Source organism: Mus musculus, chromosome 16, assembly GCF_000001635.26.
Source record: "Mus musculus strain C57BL/6J chromosome 16, GRCm38.p6 C57BL/6J".
NCBI classification, from domain to species: Eukaryota; Metazoa; Chordata; class Mammalia; order Rodentia; family Muridae; genus Mus; species Mus musculus.
Genome location: NC_000082.6, coordinates 94,427,485 through 94,453,992, shown reverse-complemented (window position 1 = coordinate 94,453,992; position 26,508 = coordinate 94,427,485). Strand labels below are relative to the sequence as shown.

The 26,508-nt window shown below is 41.4% G+C and overlaps 1 protein-coding gene and 1 non-coding gene across 38 annotated transcripts in view; both read right to left on the bottom strand.

Annotated features, from left to right (window-relative positions):
* The window catches only part of Ttc3 (tetratricopeptide repeat domain 3), a 98,598-nt gene that overhangs the window by 15,230 nt on the left and 56,860 nt on the right, over window positions 1–26,508 (bottom strand). For 28 of the 37 annotated variants that reach the window (XM_006522997.4, XM_006522995.4, XM_006523000.4 and 25 more), the window contains 12 exons: window positions 26,066–26,202; window positions 24,308–24,634; window positions 21,954–22,205; window positions 20,831–20,877; window positions 19,621–19,677; window positions 18,447–18,517; window positions 14,644–14,808; window positions 10,502–11,522; window positions 9,443–9,508; window positions 5,845–5,994; window positions 2,834–2,973; window positions 961–1,029 (listed from right to left, as the gene is read on the bottom strand). In XM_006522997.4, the coding sequence (XP_006523060.1) occupies window positions 961–1,029; window positions 2,834–2,973; window positions 5,845–5,994; window positions 9,443–9,508; window positions 10,502–11,522; window positions 14,644–14,808; window positions 18,447–18,517; window positions 19,621–19,677; window positions 20,831–20,877; window positions 21,954–22,205; window positions 24,308–24,634; window positions 26,066–26,202 (2,502 nt within the window). The remainder of the gene's footprint in view (window positions 1–960; window positions 1,030–2,833; window positions 2,974–5,844; window positions 5,995–9,442; window positions 9,509–10,501; window positions 11,523–14,643; window positions 14,809–18,446; window positions 18,518–19,620; window positions 19,678–20,830; window positions 20,878–21,953; window positions 22,206–24,307; window positions 24,635–26,065; window positions 26,203–26,508) is intronic. The other 9 variants (XM_030249055.1, XM_030249047.1, XM_006522988.3 and 6 more) reach the window with 1 other exon arrangement.
* On the bottom strand, window positions 24,760–24,920 carry Gm23692. The gene has a single exon (XR_003952024.1). It is a non-coding gene; the product is annotated as a U1 spliceosomal RNA (small nuclear RNA).

Here is a 26,508-nt window from a genome sequence, read left to right as displayed (position 1 = left end):
CATAGAGTCCTGAGTTTCACTATGACAATTAAAATGCGGTGCTCTGACCTTCTCCAGACGGCCCACCCTTCCTTCCTACCATCACTCTGCTTTTGTTTTCATTTCAAATACATTTACTCTTCAACTCGTAAGCTCTCCCATAGTCCCTCTCTAGTGTCGTGACCTACACACATAAACATTAAAGTCTACGATCTGCACAAAAGAAAACCCTGCAGAGTGTAAGTCTGGGATGTCTGCTTACTGTGACTTCCAGCTCCATCGCGGCCATATACTATTACACTAAGAAAGGCACAGATATGATGGGAACCGAGTATGCAGACTACATTAAAGGAGCAGAGCAAAATACAACTGCTGATTCCCGAGACCTAGCTCTGTACAGAATAACACAGTATTAATTAGTAAGGATTATAGGGAAGCCCTACAAGTTCACAAGAAAACTATGCAACAAAGTTGCAATAACAGAGCAACACACTGTAACTCCATGTTGAGACTAGAGTTTCAGGTGGCACAAAAGGTGCTTTCTACTGACGGGGATGGGACCAGGCCATGCTCCTACATGCCAGGAAAACACTGCTGCCACTAAGTCACACCCACCTCAGAAGAGTGTTTCAAGTACATTTTTAGTTTCAAGTTATTTAAAGGGGGGTGGGGGGAGAGCCAGGCATGGAGGCATATGCTAATAATCCCAGAACTTGAAAGCCAGCCTGGTCTACAAAGGGAGTTCTAGGACAGCCAGGATTACACAGTTGAGACCCTACTTAAAACAAAACAAATAAACAAAAAAAGAGTCAATCAAAGTAGTTAAGTCTAGGCATTTTTATACTGACAATGGGAAATAAAGAGTAGAGACCTGAAATATATACATATTCAAGTCTTCAGAAGTGTCTAAGAGAAACAAATAAACAACAATATACTTAGAAGTCTAGTGAGACCGACTAAGAATAATTAAAGCTTAGTTGCCTGAATCCAAGGGACTGGTCCGGATGTGGTTCACATTCCTTATCGAATCCATCATTTTTCTGGGCAGGCCTGTAAAAGCAGTCACACACGCTTCATTACCTCTCAGGTTTTTTACTACAACTTCACACAGTAAACTGCACCCATGCTCACAGAAGCACCCTGTGAACTTAGACCATCCCTTTAGAGCAAGTTTTACTTATTGTTTCCATGAAACTACTTGTATGTAATCAAATGACATAATTCTGGTGATGCTGTCACATACTGTTAACCTTCAGGAGAACAGTTACATATAGGGCCACTGGCGATGACAGAAGCATGGTTCAGCCAGGCTCCCAGTCCAGATTGCTAGATCATCAGCAAACACAACAGCTGGTAAGTTCCTGAGCTTGGTGTCTTGCTACAGCAGCAGAAACTAAACTAAGGGATCGTATAGAAGTGTGCTGAACAGCAGGAGTTTAGGAATGGGTCACAGAGAGTCAGGGCTTGTTCTAGATTATTTTCTGTTGCTGTGTATGGAGGCTTGAGGCCCCCATAGACTCATTTGATTGTATGGTCACCAGGAAGTGGAACTATTTCAAAGAATCACAAGGGTTAAAAGGCATGGCCTTGAATAGGTGTGGCCTTGCTGGAGGAACTGCGTCACTGGAGGTAGGCTTTAAGGTTTTTGAAAACTCATGCCAGGCCCAGATGTCTCCTTTTCCTCCCATGGATCAGGATGCAGCTCTCAGTACTGCTCTCAGCACCCACCTCCCCGTGCTCCCCACCATGCTAACACTGGACCATGCCTCTGACACAGAAAGCACACCCCAATTAAACACTTTCTTTTGTAAGAGTTGCTGTGGTCAAGGTCTCTTCAGAGCAATACAACAGTGACTACAACACTGAGATATACGTCATAACTGAACCAAACTTAGGGCAAAGGGTTTGTGTCAGCTCCCACTTCTAAGTAGGAGGCCATCACAGAGGGAAGTCAAGGCAGGGCCTCAAGCATGAGCAGACAGACACACGGAGAGCTGCTTGCTGCCTCACTCTCCGGCTCACCACATCGCTGGCTCACACTGAGCTATAGATTTCTTACACAGTCCAGGCCCATGCACTTAGGGATGGTACCGCTCAGTACAGGGTGGGAAGGCAGTCACTAACCAAGACAATTCCTCATAGACATGGGACACAGGTCACTCTGATCTAAGCAATGGACAATACTCTGAGACTGCCTCAGATAAAGCCTCTGTGACAATTATGCCCAAGACCTGCAGTTACTAACAAACCCTGCATATCACAAGACCAAATGCTAACAATCTCAAGATTTATGGTTAATCATTACCCCTGAGCCTTCATGTTGGACACAACTTTACATGTAGACTTACCCCCTCTGTGGTCGGTAAAAAGAAAAGCTAACGTTCACAGTAACGCTCCCCCGAACAGCAGCTGGGCCTTTAAAGACTTGGTTTTAGGCTACTCTCACTTTTATGCAATTTACCTGAAAACATGCCAGCTCAGACAAATTTCTCGGTGAGAGAACTTTTCAACTAATGTTTTTTAAATGATATAAAACTACTGTGAAAGTAGTATCTACAAAGGTCTTTTAAAAATGATTTATTTATTCTTATTTTATGCGCACTGGTGTGTTGTCTGCAGTGTGAAGGTGTCAAATTGCTTGAAGCTGGGTTACAGACAGTTGTGAGCTGCCACATGGCTGCTGGGGACTGAACTTGGACCCTCAGGAGGAGCATCCAATGCTCTTAACACCGAGTCATCTCTCCAGCCCCTATAAAGGTCTATACTTATGAAATTCAACACGAAGAAGAAATGACAAGAATCAGAAACGTCAGGATATTAAAATAATGTCAGCCGTCTTTTAACTGTTACTTACATTTCACTGGTATTGATAACCTTTTTAATTTTTTTCTTCAGGGCTTTTAATCTTTCTTGGATTTCTTTTTTCTCTTGTTGCCACTTTTTAATCTCTCTGTCCAAATCTTGGAGGAACCAGTCTAATTCCGTCTTTGAGATCTAGAAGCATTTTAGAAAATATATGAATAATCATGGCAATACTTTCTAGAGAGGAAAAGAACCTGACGGTGTCTCAGCATACGCAGCAGCTCAAGTCCAGGGAGCGGCGTCCTCACAGCACAGCCACAGGCGACCACATGCACTCCCTGCAGGAAGGTACTCAGAAGAACTCTGTACCACACGCTTCAGCCTACACAGTTACCTACCTACAAGAAGCCTGCATATGTTTTAGCTGGCAAGCCCAGTAGGTTTTGTTTCTAGAAATACAAATAAGATGCCCGTGGCTGGCCATTAAAGGCATCTGGATTGACCACCTGCCTGAATTTCAGGCAGTGTGGCAGAGACACACCGGAGGCAATGCTGGTTCCCTTCCTGGAGGGCGAGGGTCAGCGCCACTCCCAGACCCCAGCTCCTTAAGTAACTGCTGGTTTTGAGATATGTGAACATGGAAATGTTAAATAGTGTCCAGTCTCAAATTCCACAACTACCAATACATGCTTAATAAAACTCTGTACTCCTATTTGCTAAAGAAAGACTAGTTTCTTATTAATTCTTGAGGTCCTGATCCTGCTGGTTCAGAACACACTGAGAACAAAGATTCAGTTACAAAAACATGGGCTTTCTCCCTCAAACGGATGGTGCACCCTACATTCAACTACTCAAATGTAATAGGAAGTAATGGCATTAAAGTAAAAAATGATACAGACTCAAGAGGCCATTTCTCCCCTTTTCTCTTATGCCTTAGACACCCAGGGTTTCTATGTTTTTGGCGATGGCCCTGCTAACTAGTCTTCCTGCAAGCCTGAGTCCCAATTCAGAGAACAGCCTGAATGGATGTGATACACGGGCTCTCTTACAAAGTGGCAGGAGTGGAACCAAAGTTCTGTGATGTCCCCTTAGGCTGGTCTTGTCCACATTTTCCTTTCTAATACAATCTTGCTGATTCCAAACACATCACTTCACTTCTGTGACTTAGATGACCCCGTGCCTACCATCCTTACAAACTCCTGTATTCTACATGGTCATTTTTATTTCTAAGATCAATGTAAATCTGCTTGCTATGCCAGTGGAAGCCAGGCCACCTCTGTTTGCACTCTGGGCCAATGATCTCACCTTTGATCTGGTTTTTTGAAAGGGAGATGGTTATGCAACAGGATGAGAACCTGCTTGGCAAAACTGCCTATAGGAAATCAGTTATGAAAGCATAAAGAATTAAAATCATGTGCGTTTGCGCAATGCTCACAGTGAAACTCTGACCTGAGTTCACGTGCTGCTTCGTAAAAGGAAATGATCATATTCATTCCCACCTACTCTTGTAGACACAACCGAAGAAACTCAGGTTCGAAATTTAAGAGGGTACACAGCTCGCCAACTAAGTCTAGTACCTGAACGAACCTGTTGTTTGAGGGATGCAGTAACGGACTCACCATGTTCTTGAGAACAATCTTGACACCAGATGCAAACCACACAAAAAGAAAAGGCACTAGAAGAACCTGGTATGGGCTGCCTGCCTATGCTCCCAACACGTCCGAGATAAAAGGCCATGGACTTTGAGCCCAACCCAGATTACGCAGTAAGACCCTCTCTCAGACGTCTGAAACCTCAAGGGCATGGGAGCTAGACAGAGAACCGCGGTCAGAGCTGCTGCTCTGTCAGTCTTCCTCTTGGGTGCGCTCTATCCCCAAGGTAGAGAACATCTGTACAAACAGGCTTGATGAGCTGTGTGAATAAAGTACCAAGTCTGACCACCAGTGTGTGAAGCTGGAGACGTCTCTTTCACAAACTTCACTCACCAAATGCCTATGTGAAGTACTATGTGCCTGAATCTGCCTGCCACTCAAACAAGGCCACATGGATTACTGTTCAAATCTTCCTGAGGCAATACCACATTTGTATCATTATTTTACTTTATTATATCTCTCAAGTAGTTTATTCAAGTTTGCATTCCACGAATCATATGCTAAGTAGGCTTTAATTTTTTTTTTTTTTTCTTTTTACTGGTATCCCTAGGCCGATCTCTGTGAACAGGTCCTGGGAGTGCTGCCACACTTACTCTATCTCCTTTCTTCCAGGTATACTCCAATTCTAATAGACAAGTTTCCTAATTAAGCTAATTTCCTACTACTTAATGTATTATTCCAGATGTTAATTCTGACTTCTCAAACCATTTTTTCCTTCTTAAATGGGTCTCTCCATTCCCTTTATGAAAAGGAACATCATTTTCTCACACCTGTAATCTCCTTGCCACTAAAGCCACCTTTTTTTTTTTTTTTTGCCAACTGGTACCACTTCACTAAATAACTGATGGTCAGTCTCAACTAATAGAATTCAAACCAGATACTCCAGAGACTTGAATACAGCACAGGCTCCATGAGTTATTCTGACATTTCCTCATGAAGATGAGGGATAGGAACAGAGTCAATTACTTATTAACCCTCATTCTTTACCACAGAGTTTTACCCCAAGTCTTCCAGATAAGCAAACTAAGTTCAGTGATATTAAGTAAGCTAACTGCTCTGTCGGAAGAGTTCTAGACGGAACCACGAGTGGCTGCAGGCTCACATTTGTGACCTCTCCTCTGATAGTGCCTCACAACGCAGACAGGAATTTAACTTGGAATTAAACACAGAAGAGTTTCAGTCAAACAGACAAGGCAATTAAATTAAATCCCAGATTTATAGTCCTTTTCTCAAAACAGTTGGTAAGGTTCTACATCACTACAAGGAGCACTGCCACTGGGTGTGCTGCAGGGAAAAGTGAGAGAGGCTCCTGAGAAGGAGTTCTTGTGTGGCCACTGGTGCAGCTCAGCTGACTGAGGCTGACAAACACTGCCACTCACCGCAGCCATCACCGAGTCTCAGGGAGGTTTACCTTGTTTTCCTCTGTGTGCCGTTGCAGCTTTTCCTCCAGGTCCTTGATCTCTTGTGAGCTCCTGAGTTCTATCTGCTCGCAGTTCTCACATGCTACCTTCAGCTGCTCTCTGAGTAGGTGGCACTCCTTTTCCTTCTGGGAAAGGTCCCCCTAGGAGTAAGCCACAAAAGCGTCAATTTACAACTCCTGAGAATTTATGATCTATTTCAAACTGTCTCAAAGGAGAGTAACAGTAACAGGAAAAGGAAAACTTACATGGGAAATGTAATAATCCAGAAATTAAAACCTCTACAAAGTACCATTCAGCAGAGCCAGCTTTTTTTTTTTTCCCTAACGCTATTATTTTACTACTGAAATTTGTAATAAAACTTTCCTTTAACTTTTGATTGGTTTGTGACTCTCACCTCATGCACACCCATCCCACTCATCTTCCTGTCCCTTCGTACCCACCCTCTACCATTGCAACTTCTCCCATAAAAGAAAAAAAAAAAGATCTCTTGGAAGGATTACCCTGGAAACTGCAGGGTATCACAGCGTGTCACAGTGCACCCTCTTGTCCAGACTGCTTCACTTGCAAATGTTCATTACAACGAGTCACTGGTCTGCTTCAAGGCCTCTGGTTTCCATTACAGTATCACCAGGACTCCTCTGTTACCCTGTGGCTGCCCTATGTCATGGAGATCCTGCACCTTTGGATCTGCAGGACTGGCTGCTTCATCTACTCCAGCACTGCATACAGGGGAAGATGTTCAGGTGAGCCAACTGAAAGCTCTGGATCTGGGCCTGGGTGGCAGCTGATGAGCTAGTCAACCTGCCCACTCTCCCACGCCCACACCACCAGGTCAAGCTCTCCAGCACTGCTCTGTTAGCTCTCCATCGCGCTGCCCGCGCAGGTGAGAGGAAGGGTCTGCTCTCCTGACTGCTGCAGCCACTGAGGAGCGGGACTAGCTCCCCCTCGCATGACCCCAGAGCCAGCTTGTGATTTAACTTTCCAATCTATACATTAATTAGTTCTGAGAGTTTGTTTCTTAGGAGCATAATGACAGATCAAAGTTTAATTTGAATGTTAATTTCTATAATTAACATTAGGGGCTATTGTTAGGTTTTAAAGGTTGTTTATACATATATTTTAAAGACAAGGGGGCTGGCGACATGGCTCAGCAGGTAAGAGCACTGACTGCTCTTCCAAAGGTCCTGAGTTCAAATCCCAGTAACAACCAAATGTAATGAGATCTGATGCCCTCTTATGGTGTGTCTGAAATCAGTTATAGTGTACTTAGGTATAATAATAAAAAAAAAGAGACAAGTTGAACAGATTAGCGTTGACATTACCAAATGTCAACCAACTTGTTGGTAATTTAAAAAGCCAAATTAAATTATGACCTAATGAACTGCTTTCTGTTATCTACTATGGATTATCTTGAAATCAAAACAATCAGAAAAAGAAGATGTGATATTATACTATGAAGTGTTGATAAACAATAAATGCCACTTTATGGAAGGCTTTTTCAAAAGCTCTTTCTGCTAGAACTGTGGAATCACATGGTATGTCTGAAGAAAGTACTGTGGGGTACAGGAAACCTCCACGTTCAGAGAACGCACTTCTGCTGTGGCAGTCATGTTGCAGAAAGCAACCCCACAGGCACAAACCTGGCCCATCTTAAACAACCTCTTTGCCCCGGCCCCTCCCCCTAGCACCTAAGCACTTTGCAACCAAAAGGGCAGGGAATCAATTAACTGAAATGATGCACCTTATCAAAGCACTGCGAATGGCCACAGCACAGCACTACGAATGGCCACAGCATAGCACACAGTCTAGGTGTTCAACAATTCAGAGATCAAAGAAATTTTCACCTACTATTGTAAAGAAATGCAAACATGATATAGTTCTTTAACAGGTACAAACAGAAGAGTGCAAATTTCAGATGCATTAAAACAAGACTCCCATCTTTTAAAAGATATAGTATAACTATATGTAAATGGTCAAGTAAAGTTGTATCTTCAAATATTACCAGAGGCTGGGCATGGTGGTGTATACCTTAAATCCTAGCACTAAGGAGGCAAGGGCAAGTGGCTCTCTATGAATCTGAGGCCAGCCTGGTCTACATACTGAGTTCCAGGCTAGCCAAGTGTATTTAGTAAGACCTTGTCTCAAGAAAACAAACAAAAACTTAGCAGAGATGAAACAAATGTAGATGATTTTCAATTTCGTTTTTATAATTTCTAGTAAGGTGTACTGAAAACAACTTAATGGCTTTTTAATATAATTTATGGTAACTATGAAGGTCTTGTTCAGACAGCATGGGTCACATACTTTTGTCTACTATAGCTGCTTCAGTGTTAAAGAACAGCACAGCATTACAATGCATGGCCACAACACACCTCAGCCACAGGTGCTGGGTGCTGAAATTGTATCTACTTTTGGGTTGTTTCAAATATAAACAAAGTAAATATTTAAGTATCTGATAACTGGTCTTCACATACCTATTTGAGCACAGGTAACTCCATACTGCATTCCCCAGAAAGCTACATGTGCATGCTACCATGTATGTGGAACTCATTTGTTAATATCTAAAACCACCAACACTTCTTTTATTGTATATTGCATATTCACATCAATTCTTTTTTTTTCTTATGGATTTGTAAAATCTTCCTGTGATACCAAACCAGAATTCCTAACCTGCTCCTGGGTTTCTGACCAAGAGGAATTGATTGACATAGCAAATTTTTTTTTTCTATTTTAAGTCAATAGATTTTGAGGTAATTTGTTGTATTACAATAGAGAACTACTAAACTCTGTTTAGATTCACAAGTGTAGTAAGGATGTCCTGAAGTAAGAAAAAAAACTAGGGGAAAAAAATTAATCTTTTCATTATCATACTATCCAAGTATACAGGCATGTCATCTCTTCATTAAGGCTCTCAATAGCAGTTTAGCATCTTGCTATCAATTTTTACCACTAAGAATGGAATATTATCTCTTAATAGTTCATCTTAGTATATGGAAAATATATATCTTCTATACAATTACTTTTCAATTATTCTGGCCTTAATTTCTGTAAATAATGATACTTATACCTTCTCCTTTTCTTTCTCATTCCTAAATTTTATTAGTTAATAGTTCCAGAATAATAACAAATACTAGTGGTAATGTTTTATCTTTAAACAAGACAAGACTTTTACTGTCAGAGAACATGCTGAGACACAGGCACTCCTATTTTATGAGCATTTTTGAGGAAAAGGGTACATGAAGTTTATCTAGTACCATTTTGAAACTACAGAGCTGGTTAAATAACCTTTATAGTATATTAACAAACTTCATAACTGAACCTTTCTTAAAGTGGCTCAGGTCTTTTTATTTTCTGATGTCATTCATATAAATAACCTTATTTATAAATTAATATATGATCACCACATAAGTTAACACAAAGCCAGTATCCTTTGAATTAACTTTGCCCCCTTCTCAAATTTCAACAAAAAAAGTTTTTGTTGTAGTCTATAATCTAAAGCTTATTCCATTTTGAGACTTAGTTGGGTCCAATTCAAATATATGGCAACAAAATTGATGTATACAAACAATGTAGTGCTCTTTGACTCACCTGCTGTGTTTCAAACGGCTCATACGGCTCAGTGTTGACTTCCTGATGTACCATGCTCCTAGACACCTATGGAGTAAAACAACAGCTTAAAACTCAATCAACCACAATCACACTAAGAGGCCCACTGTGTAATAGTTTAAAACATGCCCACAATTTTTCTAAGGACTTTTTATTTAATTACTTTTTATATAAAAATTTTATTCAGAAAATACTATTTAGAATATAACCAAAATTAATATTAGTGCTTAACATTTTTTCTTTTTCACATTTTAACATTTTTTTTATATTTCATACTAGTCTTAACATTTTTTTTTCAAAGTTTGCTAGAAAGCAGAAAACCTAAGGGGAGTAAAACTGAATAAGGACTTTCATGAATTCATACCAAAAGGACAACTACAGAGAACCTTGATGTATTTGCATGCTTATTAGGAAAATACTAACATAAACCACTCACTTTTCCCCATCTGGTTATCTATCTTACAGCTCTCATTTCTCCCGTGGTTCCACAGAACCTGGATGTACATGCATGCATAGCCCAAACTCTTCCCCTTTACCCTATGTACCCCATTACTTATTCAGCGACTTGCCTGGAATCCAGAGCTTTGTACATGCTAAGCAAGTGTTCTCCCACTGAGCTCCACTCCCACAGACTCTTTATTTTCTGGGGAGTGTGCAGTGTGTCCAGTGTTATATGGGGCAATCAGCTCAGACCAGGGGCTGTGAATGCTGCATCAGCCAATGTGATGAAGCCACCGTGGTTGGGAGTATGTGTACCTCCCTATAAAGTAGCCGCAACACTCCTATACTCTTTTGTTTATTAATCATAGAAATGATGCCTTGGCTCCAGGTGCTGACTCTGATTCCATATTTCTTACCAGTATAGACTGTGGTAGGGGACACAGACTATGCCTCACCTCATCCAAATGTCCTCCTGACAACACAAACACTTGTGATGCTTTCACAGGCGTTTGTATTTACAGGTGGAAAAGTATTTACAACCACTATGAAGCCAACTACTACTTTTTGCAAAAATAATATCCTTTTCTCTTTAAGACTTACCTGTATGGCAACCGATGGAGCAGCTGGAGCATCTGTTGTTCCACTGACATTTTCTAGAGAAGCTTCCCACAGGCTGTCAGAGCTCCCACTGTGTTCGCTGTTTCCCTCAGGCTCACTCAGAGCTGGATCAGCATCAGCTGCGCTGCCCTGGGACCTGACACACACTCCCAAAGTATCCTCCAGGATCTGTGTTTCAGAGGCCATGTGGTCACCAGAGTCGTGCTCAGTATTCAGATTAGGACTCTCAAAGTATGCAGCGGCATTTTCATCTGCTCTGTTGCTGGCTACAAAAGATGGCACCACTGGCATGGATCTTTGCATTGGATACTCAGAAGAAATGTTGGCCAAAGGTGTGTAAATGCTAGTGAACTGCGACAGGCTAGGTACCATGTTAATGTACGCTGGTCGCTGGGTGATGCCAAATCCTTGAAAAGGAAGGTATGTGCAGAATCCTGTGACCAAGTGTGATTGAGCCCAGTATGTTGGTTTGGCTTCTTCAGGAGCTGGCGTGGGGGAAGGAGAAGCATCCTCACAGAGTGGTGTAGGAGAGTCAGGAGAGGCCACTTCCAGTCTGCTGTCCTCCGAAGCTGACCCAGAAGAGCTATCAGAGTCCAGCTGGGCCTTCAGATCCTCCGCAGCTAGGGTTGAGGAGTCGGCAGGTCCTGGTATGGACTTCACATCCTCAGACAGTGCTTCAGACTTTACATCTGGTTGAAATTCCCTAGCAGTTGGATTTAGTGGTAGTTTAACTCGTAAATATTCTCCTGTTTTTGAAATGTCTTCAACTTTAGCTTTCATGTTTTTCTTCTTTCTTTTTTTCTTGAGTCTTGAGGCAACTTTTTTCAATGCAATGCAGTTGTCGATCACAACAAATCGAGGACAGCCCAGGAGGAACGACTTCAGCCCTCCTGCCTTCTCCAGTATCTGTCGAGTTTCTTCAGGGAAGAACTCATATTCCTCAGAGAACATCCTGTCACTCATATCCAAGGGGCCGTGCTCTTCCAACAACTGAGAGAAATAACTTGGAAAAATAAATTTACATTGGGTTACAACAAGAAAGTACTTGTTTTGGATTTTTCCTCCCAAGGCAAGTATTTTACTTCTGATATCAAACCCTCTCATCAATACAATCCAGAGGAAACATAGGGCTGACTGAAATCAATGCTACAACAATCAGAACTTCACTTGCACTGAGAGCTAAAGGCGGGGCCTAGGCCCTCGTGCACACCAGGCTGACTTTTTACCAACTGAGCTGCATTCCCAGCTCTATGTTTAACATTTTGTATAATGTTTAAAAAAAAAATGTCATTAAAGAGATCCTCTACATTCCCTGTCCTATTAAGCAGCAGTTCACATTTCAGAGCAGAAAGAGGACACCATTTAACTCAAGAGCTCCTAGCAAAAACAAAGACACAGTTCCATCCTCCACTATGGAAGAACGTTAATCTACTATTTGAAATGTGACACAACACACACTTCATGTTTCTTGGGTCCTGAAACGTACTCTCAGGAAGTGTGTAAATTGTAGCCAAAGTGAGAAGACAGGGTTTCTTTATACCTCAGGGTTTCATAGTCTAGGGTTGGTTACTATGGCCATTTAGGAGATACACAAGAAGCTAAGAGCAATAGAACACAGGCTATCCATTTCTGGTGGATTTTGAAAGTTTTCTGATCTCCCATTATGACCCCTTCAAAGTCTTAGATGGAAAACAAGACAAACATTCCTGTATTTAGCTAGAGGCTAAGAGCTGAGCACACTACCTATGGCAGTATAAAAAGTAATACTGATAAAGCTAATTACACCAGAGTTACCAACATCTGCTCCCCACATGTGCAACATTTCTTAATCAGCAGTGTTTGCAGATGGATTTCAGGATGCCACTGCAGCTGATGCCAGCACTAAGGGGAGGACAGGCAGGGGCCTTCAAAGCCTACACTCTACCATCCCAGGATGGCTCCATCCCAGGAGGACTCCTTGGAAACGCATTTTGTAATTGCCCATGGTTCGTTTTTCAGACTGCAATCCTAGAATGATCACCTCAGCTTTTCTGCTATGTTGCAATCTACAAAGTTTTATATGACTAATAAGTCTTGAGTAATTGGTAACTTGTATTAGGAAAAATTATATTAGGAATAATTTGGCTAAACAAAATCATAAAATGTTAGAAACTGAAGAGAACAGTTAAATTAAATTAGGTCAGTTTTCTCTTTTTAGGTGAAAATTTAAAGTCTAGAAAAGGTGAATTTGTAGTAATTATCTCAGTATTTCTCTATGACATAGGGGACTTCAGTCTTTGTTTTCAACCACACACTGACCAACAAGAGACTGCCTTCTCAAGCTGTTGTGTGTCTCCTTCTGAAACACAGAGACCTACATTTTGTGATATGTCTTCTTAAAACTTGTTTGTAGTATAAGAAGATATAAGTTCTACCTAAAGGTAAAAATAGATCAGCCTAATTTTCCTTATAAATTCAATTAATTTTTTCCTAGCTGTAGTAGAAATTCTTTAAGAACCACTGAAAGTGGTCCTCTTAAGTTTTGGTTTATGGAAGCCTGAAGCAAATTACAGAATATTTTAAGAAGAATCAGTCTAACTTTGTAGCTATTTCTAAACTGCCACTCAAGAGTTCTTGTAAGAAAACTGATCAATATTTCAATTCAAGAAGAAAGAATCGCCAGGTGTGGTGGCGCACGCCTTTAATCCCAGCACTCAGGAGGCAGAGGCAGGCAGATTTCTGAGTTCGAGGCCAGCCAGGTCTACAAAGTGAGTCCCAGGACAGCCAGGACTATATAGAGAAACCCTGTCTCGAAAAACAAACAAAACAAAAACAAAAACAAAAAAAGAAGAAGAAAGAATGATAAGTGAGAACTAAGACTGTTTGACTAGTCTCTCAGGAATGACAGAATGAGGTAAAATAAAGAAAAGATTATACAGTGTGTAAATGAAGGGGGTTTTCAGAAGTTAGCTTTTTCATTAATTTCCACTAGGTTTTAATCTGTGATTTCTTTCCTTAAAGAATCAAGCACTATAACTTATTTAATGTGAAACTCGAAATAGCCAGGTATTTGTAAGCTTACTGAGCTATTCACCAGATTACTTACTCACATCACTCATATTTGACTATTAAAGTTCACATTTGTCTTAGGGTTTTACTGCTGTGAACAGATACCATGACCAAGGCAACTCTTATAAGGACAACATCTAATCTAATACAAGTTCAGAGGTTCGGTCCATTATCATCAAGGTGGTAACGTGGCAGTATCCAGGCAGGCATGGGGCAGGAGGAACTGAGAGATCTACATCTTCATCTGAAGGATGCTAACAGAAGACCGACTTCCAGGAAACTAGGACTAGGGTATCAAAGGCCATGCCCACAAGACCACACCTTCCAATAGTGCCACTCCCTGGGCCAAACATATACAAACCATCACAACATTCATATTTTAAATCCTAAGGTACTTTATATCTAAAGTTACTGAAGAAAAGCACATTCTATTTTTTCATGACCAACACAAAAGCAGTGGTACAGCGCTCCGGATTTTCTATCATTCTAGCTGAATTATCACAATCAGAGCCGAAGTTGTCAAAGCATACAGGGATTCTTTTCTTAATAAAAAAGGCAACACTGCCCTAAGCTACATAACCTGTCACTGCCACTGTGAGATGGCAGACAACCCGTCAATACAAGGGCAACATATAATAGTGACAGTTTCCTTTGTCATTCAAGTACTTGGAATTCATGACTACAACAAGTCTATGACTGACTTAGAGAGGAACCCTCACTTGAAATCCTATTTCCTTAGACTCTAAGTCAAGAGTGCTGCAAGATCAATGCCTGCTCAGTTATGCAGTGAAATGCTTTCTCAAAACCCGCAAACCATAGCTGAAAGCCTGGTTCAAAGTACCAGTATCAGCAACTCAAACCGACAAACCAGTTATGGTCTGTACTCCAAATTTAGTAATTAAAAACCCTCAATAAACTTTGTGAAATACATGGCAAAAGTTCTGAACATTTTCCCCAGACATTGTGCGTGAAATGGTATGCATTTTAATAAATACAAGAGACACAAATCAAACACCTTTGATGTCTGCTTGGCAGGCAGGCTCACAAGTGAGCTATAGGGACACTAAGCTACTTACTCATACAGAGTCGAACATTTCTGTTTGGGGTTAATATCCCAGAGCTTCTTATTTCGGACAACATACTCGCTGCTGTGCTGGTCATAAAGAGCTTCAAATTCTTCCACATCTTGCCGAAGGTGGTCAGGCACTGCAAATGGTCCTGCAGAATCTGAATTGCGCCTGCTGCGTTAAAAACAAATATGTACATAAACTTTTGGGAAGGAATATTTAATATTGCACATGAAGAGACTGGAGACAGGGATATCAAACTATAGAAAAACATGTAAATAAAATAAAATTAAGTAATCAAAATAAAATTAATAATTTCAGTTTCGTACTATAAAAAATTATTACCAGAGAATTTAATATAGAAAAGCTAAAATTTACAGGCTGGAGAGAAGGTTCAGTGGTTAAGAGTACTTGTTGATGTTGCGGAGGACAGAAATTCAGTTCCCAGCACCTACATGGTAGTTTACAAGCATCCATAACTCCAGGTCCAGGGGATCTGATTGCCTCTTCTGATTGCTACAGGCACCAGTAGTACCCAGACACACAGGCTGGCAAAACACTGGCACAATAAATAGATTACATAAAACTTAACCCTACGGTTATAGTCAAGAAACACTGTAAGACACATTAAAAAAAAAAAAAAGATTTATTTTATGTATATGAGTACACTGTAGCTGTCTTCAGATACACCAGAAGAGGGCATCAGATCTGATTATAGATGGTTGTAAGCCACCATGTGATTACTGGGAATTGAACTCAGGACCTCTGGAAGAGCAGGCAGTGCTCTTAACCGATGAGCCATCTCTCCAGCCTAACATAAGGCTATTAATAAAAACATTTCTTTAAAACATGCCTAACAGCCACATGAAGAAAAGGAGATAGCAGAGCCAATGCAGACCAAACAGCACTTCTGAGAATTCAGGGCCTACATCCCGCACTGACCATCTCTGGGCTCAAGACAGGCTGCAAAGGATGCTCAAGGGCACAGAGTCAAGGGAAGGACCAGCCACAGAGAACTGTGCCAGGTTTTCCTTACCAGGTCCTCCAGGGCCTAGAACCTGAGCCTATAAAGGCCCCTTTGAAGAAGAGAGGCCCTGATGGAAAAGGAACCAGCAATCAACACAAATGCAGAAAAGGCCTTGCAGAGCATCCATGGTGCTGGAGGCCAAGACGTGTGGACAGCTTTGCTTACAGTATATGTCATTACAGACTAAAGCATTTTTCATCAAAATCTTCTTGCTCTTGGGACAGGATCTTATTCTGTAGCCCAGACTGACCTCACATTTTCGGCAACCCTGCCTCAGCCTCCTAAACTGTTTAGGAATAAGCTAACACTTGACTTTAACAAGGGTTTTAAATATGTGTTACATAGATATATTATTGTTATTCAAGTTGGTTTCTCTGCATAGCTCTGGCTGTCTTGGAACTTACTTTGTGGACCAGACCATCCTTTAACTCTAAACTATCTTTGCCTCCCAAGAACTGGGACTGAAGGTACGTGCCACCACTTCTGGCCAGCTTTAACAGGTCTTAAAGCCATACTAGTAATACAATAATTCTACTGTTTGATGGGCAAAGAACACATGTCACTAACAAGATGTCTCCAACACTGGATGGGTGTGGAGGAAATCCACCTTTCCGTGACAGTTCTGAGAGAACAGGATACTGACAAGTGTAGCCACCTTAGTGCAGCTTCCTTGGCCTTTCCCCTTTCCACCATCTGCATGAACTCAAACTCCCTTCAAGCCTGAGTCTGTTGGGACCTAGCCCCACAAAACTACTTTGCCTGAATGTCAGGCAATGTGTTGTTTGCAGAGACATGAAGATGGACATCCTCCAGTCTGTTGTACATGGAGTTCCAGGACAACCAACACTACACAGAGAAACTGTGTCAAATATAGAACAAACAAACAAACAAACAAAAGACGATCATCAGCAAAACAGCAGTGGTTCACTTTAAGACTAGATTTTCAGATTTAGAATTCCGTTTTCATTCATCTTCAGGCCTGAGTCATGAGAAATCCTACCAGTTTTTCTCATTCAGAGCACCTAATGAGCACTGTTTTGTATGTGCGCGTCTAACTGTGTAGCTCAGGATGGGCTTAGAACTTACTTCATTATGTTGCGTAATCTAGCTTCATCTTCTTCCTCAGCCTCCTGAGAGCTAATACTACCATGTCTAGCTTATTCATGTAACACTACAATGGCTTTTGGATTTTGGCAAGCCATTCCAGAAGGGAGTTTGAAAGTTATGTAATGTCCTTCCTGGAACACAATGACTGTCGATGAAAGCATCTTTAATAAAGCTGTGCAAAGTTTGGTTCAGGAAAGAAGAGTACAGCAGCACTACTTGAAGATGTGGACACATCTCCAGCATGATCTTGGCGATCTGCCTGGTCTGGTTCTGACATTCTGTTTCTATATTGTTTCCATTCTTGCCAGAATGTGCTTTCTTCTTCCTTCAGTATGTTTTCTTTTCTCCTTGCAGGAACTAGTCTATTTAGATTCTGATTTAGATTTTAACACTCTAAAAGGACAAAACAGTTTGAGTGTGGGCTTCAAAACAAGAATGTATGGTTCAAATGCTGGGCCTGTTCTTTGCCAGCTTTGATCATAGGCAGGTCACTCCACCACACTGTGTCTCAGTGTCCTTATCTGGACATACGGACACAGAAACATCACCTGTCCTCTGGAGATGAACAGATGAATAAAGGAGTTCTATGTCTAGGTCTGAGAATAGAAACTGACACACATCACTTTCAGTATGGGCTATGTTATCATCTAAATGTTTTTGTGTGACAGCTGCCAGCACTAAATTCTTATGTTGAAACTTAATCACCAATCTGACGGATTTAGAAAGAGGGTCCTTGGAGGTAGTCAGGACATGAGGATATACACTTGAGAATAGAATCTATGCTTGTGTTAATTTTAGAGAAGTATGTATGGGGCTACTTCACTCTTCCAACATGTGAGAACACAGTAAGATGGTGTTATCCATGAATGTACCAGGAAGCATGTGGCCTCTCTGACACAAGACCTCAGGCTCCAGAACTGTAAGGAATACTCCACTACTTTCCAGCTATTTTAATTTGGGGTATAGTGTTTTTGATAAATTTCTAGTTTCTTGTTTTCCAATTAACTAATTTTTAAAGTTTTATTTATGTTCATCAATGTTTTGCTGGCATACGTATGGCACCATGTGTGTGCCTAGCGCTCTCAGAAATGAGAAGAGGGCTTCAGATCTGTAACAACTGGAGTATGGATGGCTGTGAGCCACCATATGGTTGGTTTCTGGGAATCAAATCCAAGTCCTCTGCAAAAACAAGCATTCTTAACCTCTGAGTCATCCCTCCAGCTCAGATTTCCACAGTTTTTAAGTGCTTCATTTCAGCATCTTGCCTTGGATAGCCCAACTAGACCAAAACAGGATCTTATTAGTTCAGATTAGAAGAATTCCCCACCACTTAAAAGAATGTCTTCATGCTTCTTCACGCAGGAAGCACTTTATAAACTGAGCCCCACTAATTATATAAAATGGGTCAGTGTGACACTGTCACACCTCCATGTCGCATATTTTACTTTGTCTGTCTTATGATTTTACTCTAGTCTCTCCTTCCCCTATTCCTGTGACTTTAACATGGCTGAACTGAATTCTTAAGCTTTTAATTCCTACAGTCATAGCACTGACTCATGTTAGACTATCGTAATTGGTCCAGGAAGGGAAGAGAAGGGAGTAAACAAGACTATGTAAACTGGCTGAGTTTTAGTGCAAACGCTTGCATTACACCGAGGCAGTGATGAGCTATACTCACCTATGGTCTTCTGGAGTGACAGCCTCACTGCTCGGTGCTACTGATGCAGCTCCAGATCCCACTAACATTGGCTGGGTTAAAAGAAAACAAAATAGGAATGACATTTTACCCTAAAAATGATGAAATTCTAGCATAAATGACAAAAATAGTCTACCTTAAAAATAACAGTATTCTACTCTAAAATGCCATGGAAGAAAAAAACCCACCACTGGATTTAATGAGAATTTATATAAACACAAAAATGCCAAATGTCAACACTGAAAAGCATACTCCGTTTCTTATAAAAAGAATACAGTATTAAAAAATTTTAACAGCCAGAAATAGATTGAAATTAAAACTTTGGTAGTTTCCAATTATTTCAAAAGTGTAAATGTGTCTGTAACTTAATGTAAATAAAACTCTCATTTTCAAAGACACAACAGTAAGCTGTGTGGAAACTTCCACTTGCTTGTACCCCTTGCTCACTCTTTCTTACCCGTCTCCCACATAATCCTCCCTCCTAGCTAGAGCCATGAAGATCTCCCCTCCCCATTAAAAATAATGCTCTTCTGTCACCCGTGCTTGGAGTGACAGTGAAAAGAAGGATAAGCCCCTGGCAATCCTGAGGTCATTAGGATGGCTGGAATTCATCACTTTTGACTATTTTAGATAAACATCTGAACAGAAATAACTAATCAAAGAAGTTCTGAACACTGTAAAAACAAATACCTTCATATTTGCTCATAAAACTCAGTTAAGAGATACAATTACTAAGTGTGTCCTAGCTATATACAGGTCATTAACTTTCTTTTCCATATGTGCATGAGTTCCATAAAGTGCACATTGTATGGTTTTTGTGGGTGCCCTGGCACATGTGTGTGCACTGGGAACTGCCGACGATTAAGTTTCAGGGAACTGGCCACACCTGGCTGTTTATTACAGGTGCTCAAGAGCCAGGACAGAGACCGACCATCTGACCCACAGCCTTCCTGCCTACTGTTCTACTGTCCCCTCATGTGGCCTCGCATGTGTTCCTACACAAGAATCTAGAAAATAAAGAGCAATGAAGACTTAAAGGAGAAACTCAGTATCTTTAAAGTCATTTTACAAGATGCTTCAAAAGTTCCCAGAGCAGTTTCTTTCTCACTAACACTCAAGACAGAGACTCAAGAGTCACTGCAGAAGGTACCCTTACCTTTGAATCTTTTGGCTTCTTTTTCTTGCCTTTGTTTTTTACCTTGATACAACCAAACTAAAAAGATGAAGAAAAAAAAAATCAGTGAATCCTCATATAGTAGAATCATAAATTGCAACAAAAGCGGCCACTTCCATTCTCCTTGACTAGTCATATATTAAGTATATAGTGTTTAGCAAAAGCAGTCAGTCACACAGTGAGCACACTCCTACAAGTACCACTAAGAGCTTAATGACACCTCATGTTACAAGTAAAATGGCTCCAACATTTTAACCTCGACTTCTACAGGGCTTATGTTATTTCAGATAAAGAATCCGACTTTTAGGTAATTCTGATGTGCACGACAACAGTATTTTACAGACACTCCTTTCACTAATAAGTAAACCAGACATCCTGTTTGTGGTCAGACACTGGACAAAAACAACAAATGAGCCGGGCGGTGGTGGTGCTCGCCTTTAATCCCAGCACTCGGGAGGCAGAGGCAGGAAGATTTCTGAGTTCGAGGCCAGCCTGGTCTACACAGAGAAACCCTGTCTAGAACCCCATACCCACCTCACCACCCACAAAAGAAAAAAAAATCACACAAAAAAACCAGCAAATGAAGAGATTCACCTTCTCACAAGGTTTGCTCACTGTTTTTCCACACTCGGCAAGACATATGTACTAGAGAAGTTTAAGACACGTTTCAAGGACAGATTATCCTCAGGCTGGCAAACATGCCTGCTTCTCTTCATGCTTGTCAACTGAAGAGTTCCTAACCTCCTGGAGAGCATGAAGAGCCACAGACCACTCTGCAGCTCTCAGTTAAACCAACAGGGGCTCCTTTGACAACAACACATCATCTTTCTTGATTCAAGAATTCTTCCTTTTCTTTTCCTAAAACGAACGTTTATTAACAGGTCTCACGTAGCCTTGCCTGGCACTGAACTCACTAGGTAGTTGAGGATGATTTTGAATATCTGGTCCTGTTTCTACTTCCTGAGTGGTGGGAATAAAGGCCCGTGCCACTGTGCAGTTATGCACTGCCAAGGATGCAACTCTGGGCTTTGTGCACTCTGGGTACCTCAGCAACTGCACCGCATTCCCAGGCCCTCCGATGGTAAGGCTTCTGTCTCAGTCTAGCATGTGACCTGTGAAGCAGTAAGCCCTAGCCTGGCTTTCCCTCTGCGCCTCTGTCTAACATAAAACCACCAAGGATTCAAGGACTTACCGGCATTTCATCGCTGTCTTGCTTCCTTAGTACAGTGCATCGGCTGTCTGCAGGAAGAAAAGGAGTCTCTGTGAGGTGACTCCATCCCTGTGCTTTCGTATCACGTAGTAAAGCCTTATGAAGCCACTCTGGACTGTCAGCAAGCCTGTGCCCTTTCTCCTCCTGGCTCTGACCATTCAGTTTAAATCCCTGACTAAAGGAGAAGTCAATGGAGAAGCACCCAGTGTCAACCCACGCCAGCATCCTCAGTGCCATCCTGGGAGGTGGTGACACAGGAGTCAGTGCCAACGGACGATTCCATGTTCTACTGCACCCTCCCCAAATCCCTGTAACTCATGTAACTCAACGATGCCCCAGTGAAATAAAGCAGCAATGAAGCTGAAGGACTAATGAAGTCCTTGGGAAGAAGCCTGAGGAGGGCTGGGGAGGCTCTATGAAAGCAGGACGTGTAGGTTAGGCTTGAAGTCAACAGGCAACAAATGCTGGCCAGACAAACAGCACATCCTGCAAGGGGTACCCTTTTCTAAAACCACACAGAAGCAAGCTCCTTAAACTGCACTAAACGTTCTGATCCATGGCAGTGCTACAAGGTCAGACCTCTTACTGTGCCTTTAACAGGCCAAACAGCACACAGACTGAGGTTAGGAGAAAGGGGGGAATGAAGCAGTTAGCACGGAAGAATCACACAGATCAAATCAGTTCATTACAAAGGTGAAGAAAATCCAAGAGAAGCTAACTTAACCAGGTGCTGCTTGGCCTATCTGACCTCTGGCATTTCCTCCCACCCTATTCTCTCAGTTCCACACAGGCACTTCCACATCTGCATCCCCCCCCAGACCATCCCAATTCCTCAGATTTCCTCTCAGAGAAAGAATCAAAGGCTGGGACCTTTCTTTCAAGTCCTCCTCATTCTTCACCTCTGATCATCAAAAGACTCAACCACGCCCCACCCCCTCCCCTCCCCCACCCTCCCTCCCCTCCCCCTCCCCTCCCCCACCCCAACAAGAAAACCGAAACCTTAGAAATAAGAACAGGATTACTTTGTCATTACATCTTGAGATGTGCTACAGACTTCTCCTGACTTGTCACATACTAACTACACTATTAACTTTGCTTCACATACCCATTATATCAAAGAACTCGTCTAAGGCACTGTGCAAGGCCGGAAACTTGTCCCTGTGCTCTTCCAGAAGCCATATTAAACAGCGTGCTTCCATTGCCGATGCTGGCTCAAAGAAGTAATCAAGCTGCTTTCCTTCTATAGAGCCCAGTTTATGGCCGTACTTCTCATCCCAGAGGACAGTCACGACGTGGAAATCAAGCTCCTTGAGAGATGCTCCGTACCGAGTGAAAAAGGGTCCTATGGCATCCAAGCCTGCAACACAACAAAGCCCAAATCACAGGAGCCAAAGTATTTACTTCAGCAAAATCTCCAACCACCACATCTTTTAGAAATAATTCTATTTATAGTCTGCGTATATTTTCAGTGAAAATGTTTAAATAATACATTATCAAAAATATAGTGCATTTCATAAACAAGACTTAACATTGAGTTAACAATTATAATAATTCTAGTGGTTCCATTATTAAATTCCCTTTAAAACATAACATTATTTTCCACTAATTCTTCACTTTTGTTTCTGATTGAATTCCATTTTTTTAAACAATGTTTCAATGTCTTCCTATATGCACTCCATACCAGCCAGACATCGGCAATGCATAAATCTTTCCATGCCTTGAAAAGAACTATGCTAGACAGACACCCCCTCAAACATCTACAAGAGTTGTTTCTTATCTTCCCAGGGTGGTGCAACCCCACATAACCCTACTAACAACCTCCAAAGTGCTAATCAAAATTGGTTTGCCTTTCCATCATGCCTCACAGGCACCCTAGGTGTCAAGTCAGCAAGAGATCACCCCTGAACGGCTGATTCCTCCAGAGAAAATACTTAGCTTATAGAAGTCACATGGTATGAGAAATCTGCATCTTTTAACACAAGAATCCATGGCAACATAATCTACACCTCCAATAAAGTTTAAGAGACCTGGCAGTGAAGAGATGCACTCCCGTTCCCTACAGTGACCCTCCTTGTGACCACAGTGTGCGCCACAAGGAATATAAGCAAACAGTAAAAAGTTTCTATTGTTAATTTTCTCTCTCTCTCGAAAATCTGTTTCTTTTTCCCTCTTTTATACTGATTAAACACACACACACACACACACACACACACACACACACACACGAGTGATTCCACTCTACAGACTTTTGTAAGAAGGAACTAAAGTCCCATGAATTGAAAATTATTTCCTTTATTAAATAAATGTGTTTTAGTTCAGGTTAGAATAAAAGCCTAGGCTCATTGTATATTTAAACAGTGAGTATGCATACATACTTACTGTCTTCAGAGTGAACATGAACTACATCAAAAGGCCCTAAACCATCCTGCTGGTGAGGAACTGCAATCGTCAACTGATGCATTTACTACTGCAGACAGTGCTGGGTATCCTCTAGCCCTGGGAGCATAACTCAGTAAGCTTACTTCTCTAGCTTGAGTCTACCCTCTATAGCAGAAAAAACCTAAGCATTAACTTTTTAATTCGCTAATCTGATAGACAATCTTTTCATTTACAAGTAACTGATAAGACCTATGCAGACCCAGGTGTGTTGCTCTCTTAACTCTGACAAGCTCGCTACCTTCTTATGTCATCAGCCACCAAAAGCCTGGACTGATTGGAGAGGCGCTGTTCCTCTTCGGTGGCTTTCCCTCCTAGTCTTTATCAACAGTTGCTAACTGAGGCACACACTGTGTCAGACCAGCTGCCATTCCAGGCATCATCACAATACAGCCTCGTAAGTGCCACGGGCACCCACCCTCACCCAGTGTCACAACCATGGCATCTCCAGTCCTTGCAGGCCTTTGACAAAGAGCTTGTGTGTAAGAAGTTTTCTTAATCTTTCCTTCCTCCAGTCAAATCAGCAAAATCAGAACAAAAGCATTTGCAATAATCCTGCCATTTGTAACAGCTAAGTACCAGGGTACTTGACAGCTGGCCTCACCTACTGGCCCCTTTAAACAGTTATCAACAGAACACAGACTTTCTGGTTTGTTTCTTCACACGAGCACCTGCAGCCAATGCACTTAGAGCAGACAGCACAAGTGTACAGCTACTTCTGACATAGTTTACACACACACAGGTAGCTCAGCACAGTTAGGTCTCAACTTCTTACAGACTGACCTTTCCTGTGTTTTCATCTTTTGAACGTGTCTTATAACCTATCTATAGTGTAACCTAATTATAATCTATCCTAGCATAGCCTAAAAACCACCTGTGTAGAAAGAGATCTTTAACCATACAAAAACGTAGTGATGCATTTAAGCCATCACAAAGAATAAAACAGCAAAGTAAAAAGGGCTCAGATGCCTGTATTTGCCCTTCCTTCCAAACACGACTGCTCTAGAACTTAAAGGAACCTACCAAAACTATTCAGTCTCTGGATCCAGGGAGCCAACTTGGGGTCTAACTCTTTAAGCTCACTCAAAACATGCAGAAATATCCGTGTCTTTACTCTGTTCTTCTCTTGGATCAAGTGACCGATAACATAGTCCACTGCTTCATGGACAAAATTTTTGCTAGAAAAGCATGTTGTATAGTCTTCCGTGCTCAGAACCTTCCAAGAGAGCAGCTCTTTGAGAAGCGTGGATGTATTCAATACAACAGATTTAATCTTGTCAGCATTCTGCTTTATGCACTGCAGGATTCTGTCATCAAGAAACTGACAACGCTGAGCACTGTCTGAGGTTTCTAAGAAAAGTGAAAGGGTAAGTTAGGACTAATTTGCAATTATACAAAGTTGGAAGGAGATAATGTAGCATGCACAGTAACATAAACATGGCTGCTTTCTGTTTTTATATTATACTTATAGTCTACAGGGGAGAACATGAACACAGTTCCCCACTATACAAATCATGTAGTCAAGTTTCACGCTTTTGGGGAAATTGCAGGGTTCAGCACATCTAGAGTGTAGTGAGTCCGCCTTGCCAAGGAAAACCATGTCGGTGACCACGGCATCTCCCCTGCCAAGTTCTATCTGACTCTGGTTTGACTTACACAAACCACTCAGATTTTAAATTTGGAATATGCACATTTAATAGTTACCTTGAAAAGGCCAGAAAGTTCAAAAATTGAGAAAAAAGCTATTTGGGAGGCTAGGGCAGGAAGATTGGGGCTCACTCTGGCTATCAGGGCCAACCTGAGCAACTGAGTGAAAGGCCCCCGAAGACAAGTAGGAGAGCTGGGCCAGCTCCACTCACTGCACTGGCCAGGTTCACGGGTTCAATACACACCCCAAACCCCACAGCAAGTACTTTACCATCTGTTTTTCAGATCACTTTTGTAAGAGAATTTAAAACTGTATTTAAAACCCTTCTTCCTCTAAAATAAGCTTTCTTCTCCCAAATATTCTTTCATAGCCTCACCAACTAAACTTTAGATGCAATATTCTTAGTTTGGAAGTATGCAAAGGTAATACATTTGCTGAAAAAAAATTCAATATTAGAGAATTTTTATTTACTTAAGACATTTCTCAAATACTAGGCAGATAGAAACAACTAAACAGCAAATGGGAAATATTTCATCTGAGGGACATGCAATAGAAAAGGGGCAAACGCTATTTCAATCCAAAGCTGGCAGGTTCACAGGCCAAAACTCTGACTTTTAATAAACTGACTGTCAGAACTGAACTCTGCTTCACATTATTGCAGATCACTTCAACGCTCGTTCAGAGCACTAGAACATAGATCCATTAACACGCCTTACAGCACCCTGTCAAGTAAGCTGCCGTCACTGGAGAAGAGGTTTGCCTAGAGCAAACTCCCAGGGGGTTTGCATTTGAGGAAGAGTTCTCCATACCAACCTACTTGTCTCAGAATAACAGAAGGCTCTTTATGGTTTTAGGTTTTGCTTTGGGGACAGAGCCTTGTTATGTGTTCCAAGATAACCTCAAAGCCATGGCAACCTCCTGACTTAGCTTCGTACATGCTAGGGTTAATAACCTCATCTAGGTTAGTAGAAGGTGGTATTAAGATTGTGACAAAAATCTGGTTTTTAGGTATTCAAATAGTAACTAAAGTGATATTTGATCTAGTAACAACTAGTATGAAGCCATCTAAACTGAGCCTGCATATCTGCACTTTAAAACAGGTATACTATTTCACGGTCTGCACTTTCACATACCTTCTGGCTCTTCATTTTTAGGTGGATTGCTTTCTCTTAAGTCCTCTTCCATTCTTTCTTGTGCTAACTTTTTTGCCTCTTGCTTTTGGATCTTTCTCTTCAATTTTTTGTCTTCTTTCAGTCTTAACTTCTCTAGGCTGATGGACAGTGGCAATTAGTGACAATGTACCTTTGTGTTAAGCTCAATACACTAATTTCTTTGTCTAGTATAGAAATATTCTCCAAATAAATTAACACATGTTTTAATAATTAGAATCTGTTTTATAACTTCTGTTCAACCCAAAATGCATTGATCTATAACACCAATTCAGTCAAAATAAGAAACTTATTTTATGAAAACAGCACTTCAATTATCAAGTGACATCTAACTAAGGGTGCCACCTTAAAAGCGTATGGACACTAAGTCTGGGTACACAGACTGCAGCACAGTCAGTGGGAAAGCA